Below are 5,879 nucleotides of genomic sequence, written 5' to 3' on the forward strand. Positions count from 1 at the left end.
AGGTCAGCCCTGAAGATGTGAACTGCAATGTTCACGAAACGTCGGCAAACAATTCGTAGTTTTTTACACGAGTGAAACCCGAAATATCTCTTTTTATCAAGATTAACTTTGTAACCAAATAGACGAATTTTCGACAACATGCATTCCTTTTCTACCTAATAGTTGAATATTCAACTTTTAAGGGAAAATGTTCTACCTAAAATTATATTTAACAAAAGAAAATAATTTGCAACAAAATCGTAACATTTTGAAAGAAATAGTTTAGTTTTTAACCAAATAGTTTCATTTCCCAGAGAATTGTTGAGTTTTCAAGTAAAAAAGACGATTCTTCTACACAACAGTTGAATTTTTAACCTGAGCATATAAATTTTCAAAAAAAAAAACTTTATTTACGACCAAATAGTTGAATTATCGATTAAAAAGTGAAGCTTCAAGCACAAACTAAATAATTTTTACCTAGTTGATTTTTTAGTCTAATGGATTATTTATTTTCTACAAGAAAAGATAAATTGTCAATATAATATATGAATCTTCTGCCAAGTACTTGAATTTCCAACTAAAAAACTGAATTTTAAACTAAACCTTAGCTGCCACACTTCCCTGGAAACACATAGTTTCAACACGGGGTTCAATATCAATATCAATAAAAAAAATTTCACGAAGAAAAAAGTTTAGAGACGACCCCTAATCTGTCAACAGAATTTAATTGAAAGTATTCTCATACTGCAGTATAAACTATTTGATACCATGGTATCAAATAGTTTATACTCATTATTTATTATTCATTGTTCGACTGATAGTTATATAAAATTCTATTTATATTTCGTATTTAAAAATACGAGGTGGTCAGCTTCAGTCTTAGTGTCACATGATATTTTGATATGATATATAATGAATTAAAAAAAATTTTATTCAAAAATAAAATATTTTCAGAATACGCAGGAGAAACAGCAAAAAGCAGATGGAAGAGTCTGCGTGACCAATAGACACGTGCTCAGGCGAGTGACAAGCCAAACAGATTCCGTTATTACATTAGAAATTCCTGAAGGGGCAGCGAAAAGAAACTGTCGTCCTGAACATCTCTTAAGTGATACTTCTCCTCCTGAAGACGTTCCAGAAGCTTGTTCGCAATTTCCAAGTAGGTTGGGATTTAATTTTTGTTTTTGAGCCAAATGTAGAGGAAGTCAGGGAATTTCTATTCAAATCAGGAAAAATTTTTAAACTGGTATGGCTAGCTATAGTTAAAACGGTGAAAAAAAATGTAATTAAGGACGAACATAGAATATGTCTTTGGAAAACTCAGAAATATATTTTTGCCCCAAATATGTACATAAGCAACTCTCAAAACTCACCCCTTTCACCTCTAATAGAAACTGGTATGGCTCGCTATACTTAGAAACACAAAAAAAAAATTAACTTAGGAAAAACATATAATATATCTTTGAAAGACTCGAAACTATATTTCCGCCCCGACTATATACATCATCAACCCCCAAAAGGCAACCCTTGCTCCTCTAGTGTAAACTGTTGTGGCTGTATTATTTTTATATTTAAATTTTCTCTGATTTATTACGTAAAATTCGAATTGGAGAATAACTTTTTTTTTTATTAATTTCGAATATTTTTATAATATAATTTAATTTAATTTATAATATAATTTTCAAACAGAAATTATCTTTACAGTATTTTTGATAGGTATTCTGATACAGTTGGAATAAAATCTTCTTATTTGACTTGATGCAAAACTAACAATTTTATACATAACTATTATTTTTCAGCACGCCGGCCTCAAGCAACACTCCGAAACGTGCTGGGACTGAAAGAGGGAAAAAAACTAGCAGGAGTAAGTGAAATATGATACAGCGCACGATTAAACGGATATGTAGGATTTCATTAAAAATTATTTATTGGCTACTTTCAGATGCCGCAAAAATTAAGAAAGAGGAGCTGCAAATGTTCATTTTAGAAAAAATAAGGTCACATAAAGTGGAAAACCCCGAACCAACTGATTTATTTCTTTTGAGCCTATCGGATACTTTTAAGCGGTTAAACCATAGACGTAAACTACGAGTACATCGGAAATTTATCGAAATATTGGACGAAGAGTACATTCAACAGGAGTACGATAGAGCGCAGCGTGATTCTAATTAATATCATTCAGTATTGTTTGTTTACGTCTTATTTGTTTACGTGGAAAGTAAGTTATTTAACTAAATGAGGTGCACCGAAAAAATGTGGTTGGAAAAATAACTATCTGGTGCGAGTTGTATAAGTTGTTATTGTAAAAGTAACGTAGTCTACTTTTGAAACAACTATCTCATCTTATTGAACTGAACTGTGTAGGTTCCCTGGCGGACCGAAGGAACCGAATGGAGCCTCTACAAAGTACCCGTAAAGATCCCATTCGGTTCCTTTTTAAAAAACTAAAAAAAAATCAGCAAAATCAACTTTTAAATGGTTGAAATTCAGATTCTACGTTAAAATTGCCTATAGAAGGTCACGGAATAATCGCAATAGTTTTTTTTTGCAAAGGTAAAAAGTTTAAAAAAATATAAGACGTAAGTAAAGTATAAGACGTACTCACTCCGTGAGTTTCCAATAGAAAATTTAACGTAGAATCCGAATTTCAACAGTTTAAAAGTCGATCTTGCTGTTTTTTTTTTAGTTTTTTAAAAAGGAACCGAATGGGGTCTTTATGAGTACTTTATAGAGGCTCCATTCGGTTCCTTTGGTCTGCCAGGGCTTAGATTAAAGAATCTAGTCAAGGTGGCATTATTATCACAGTGATTCCAGAATGATTGAATAATCGATGTAAATATGTTAAAAAGATATATTGTCGTATGATAAACCAAGATGTTGGTGTGTTATAAAGTTAGGTGAGAAATTTGTTATACACTAGCGACAGAAATTATGTCGCCCAATAGATATTTTTTACCTTTTGAAGAGAATAAATCGCGTGAGAAGTTTAAACAACAATTCAAGAATTCCTCAAATTTTGTAGCCGACTTCAATTCGTGACATGGCCTAGGAAAGTTTTAGGAAAAATCTGCAACTTATGCCATGTAGTCTTTTAAGTATTATCTTTAATTCAAGTCAATGATACTTAAGAAATCATTTCAGTCGCTTAAGAAACGAAGCTGGCCGACAGCGTTGAATGCCGACTGAAAATCGATGCAGATACGTTTTGAAATTTGGTGGCACTTCCTGCGAACCCGTGAAGATGTATTATGTTTTATGGGCTTAAATTTAAGGTAAGACTTCAAGGACTGTGTTTTATAAACTTGAAATATTTGCTATAACTTTCCTAGGCCATGACATCAGTTGAAGTTGAGTACAAAATTCGAAAAATTCTTGAATTTTTTTATAACTTTTCACGTGATACATTCTTTTCAAAAGATCCAAAATATCTCTATTTAGTGTACTTTTACGAGAAATTACATAGGCTTTAAAACATTTTTTTTTTAAATTTTCTCGCTTTTTATTTGAACAAGTAATCACGTTTCAAAGTCAGCGCAGTGATTTTTAGTATCGCTATATTATATATATTAGTGTCACGTTAACATGGTTCGAAATAAGTAACTACTTTTTCAAAATAAATAAATTTGCATTGCGTAAAAATAAGTAAGTTTTTTATTTAACATTTTGACATATTTTTTTGAGTTATACATTTATTTCAGTGCAAGCACGATTTATTGGTAGAAAATTTATTGAATAAACTATTCACAGTGTAATTAAAAATCACTCTGTAAAACTTTTTCAAACTTCCATGGTACAGCTCCATCTTCTTACTCAATATTGGGCAAACGTTTCTCGTACATGAACGGGATTCAATTTATTTATACCTTGGAAGACAATTTTTTTATTTTGACATTCAAAGTTTTGGAACGCTGTAACGAAATGAGTTATCGTAATTAAAATATCTGGATTTCTTGTCTAGGATTTCGTGAGACATCTGAAATCTCAATTGTTTAATTTCATTCACAGACTAATATAACATATGTACTATGTCCAGGTGGGAAATTATGTGATAATAATTCTTTTCGGCAAATAAAATTTCTTTTTTTGTAATACACGTTATTTTTATTGTTACGTGGAAACATGGAAATTAAGTTACTAACCACTAATGGGACGCGTTCGATTTGCTGGAGTTAGGTGTGCGTACAATTCTCTCCCTGCAATGTTCCGTTTTTCCAAAGACTTGATGATGAGCCAATTGTGCAAGGACGTGGCTGCTTGTATAATTAAATTTAAAAGTTCGGAGGAGCCTATTATTTCGGTTCGGTATACCCGCCACAAAGCACCGAGAATGCCGAAAGCGCTTTCGAGAACCCATCGAGCTCTACTCAATCGGTAGTTAAAAAATTGTTTTTGCCGAGTGAGTACTCCGCTTCGCGGGTAAGGTCTCATAAGAAAAGATGACAGGGAGAATGCTTCATCCCCGACAAGAACATAGGGTAGCTTCGTTCCTTTCTCATCTACTGTACATGGTGGCGGCACGTGAAGAGCATTTCTTTCAAATATTCGCCTAATTCGACTCTCGGAAAACCCCACCATCGCTTCTTCTTCCAGGTGCACCGATATCCACAGCAATGAAGCGGTAGTGTGCATCAGCTACAGCCATAAGATTGATACCAAATCTTTCTTTATAATTATAGTATACTGATCCGGTGTTTGATGGAGCCTGTGAATATGAAATTGTCTTAATTTGAACCAGATAAATGGAGTGTGCAGTCGATAATCTTAGAACAATTTTGCTTTGATTTATTTTTCATCATATTTTGGTTGAAAGTGAATTCTTTTTCATTGCAAAGTCTACTATTGTATTGTTGGTTTAGAATTCAACACTTTTGGTTAGCAGTTGTACAATTTGGTTGAAAATGTCATTATTTTGTTCAAAACTCGACTATTTTGTTAAAAAGTTATGGTTCTTGATTTAAATATCATTATTTAAATTTAAATAGTCTCCCAATATATTTTCGGTTAAGAAGTCAACTCTTTTGGTTACAAATTGTACTATTTGTTTTTAAATTTAATTATTTTGTTAAAAATTGAAACTTTTTGTTGAACATTCACGTCTTTTTATAAAAATTTAATCATTATTTTTGATAATTCATGTTAAGGCAGAAAAGTCATTTTTTCCTTGCAAATTCATCTCTTTTAGTAAAAAATTCTTCTATTCGGTTGAAAATTTGATTATTATTGTATTTTGGTCTAAAATTCGCCGGTTTCGTTGAACGTCGTTTTGGTTAAAAAATCTGTCCCTTTGGATTAACAATTTATCTTTTCCTATAGAACTATTTAAAATATAGATATATAGACATAATATATTTTCTTTTGATTAAAAATTCTACTATTTGGTTAACAATGCAACTACTCTGTTAAAAAGTCATCTTTTTTTGTTAAAGATTCAACTGTTTTGTTAAATATTCATCTTTTGGATACGAAATTCATTCTTTTAGATTGATGATTCAACTTTCGGTTGATAAGTCATTTTTTTGTATATTAACTCATCTTTTTTGGTTAAAGATTTCATTATTTTTCTGAAAACTTAAATATTTGATGAAAGTCATCTTTTTTCGAAAACTCGACTGTTTTGTTGAACATCCGTATTATTAGATAGAAAATTCGTCCTTTCGGATTGAAAATTCATCTTTTGGTTCGTCATCTTTATTGGTTGAAAATAGTCTTCTGAAATATTTGTCTTAAATATTCAAATATTTGGTTAAAAATGGAACTGTTTTTGGTTTTAATTTAATCTTTTTGCTGAAAAATTCGATTTTTGCTCGAAGATTTATTTTCGTAAGTTTAAAATTCAACTATTTTTGAAAAATTCACGTTTTTGACAAATGTTCGTCTCTCCTGCTTGAAATTTCAACTAT

General features: G+C 31.2%; 1 protein-coding gene across 1 annotated transcript in view; it reads left to right on the forward strand.

Annotated features, from left to right (window-relative positions):
- The window catches only part of LOC117167852, a 4,751-nt gene extending 2,419 nt beyond the window's left edge, over positions 1-2,332 (forward strand). The window contains exons 2-4 of the mRNA XM_033353060.1: positions 934-1,138; positions 1,779-1,843; positions 1,922-2,332. Coding sequence (XP_033208951.1) covers positions 934-1,138; positions 1,779-1,843; positions 1,922-1,966 — 315 coding nt within the window. The 3' untranslated portion in view covers positions 1,967-2,332. The remainder of the gene's footprint in view (positions 1-933; positions 1,139-1,778; positions 1,844-1,921) is intronic.
- Positions 2,333-5,879: the final 3,547 nt, after the last annotated feature.

This window comes from Belonocnema kinseyi, chromosome 2, assembly GCF_010883055.1.
Source record: "Belonocnema kinseyi isolate 2016_QV_RU_SX_M_011 chromosome 2, B_treatae_v1, whole genome shotgun sequence".
NCBI classification, from domain to species: domain Eukaryota; kingdom Metazoa; phylum Arthropoda; class Insecta; order Hymenoptera; family Cynipidae; genus Belonocnema; species Belonocnema kinseyi.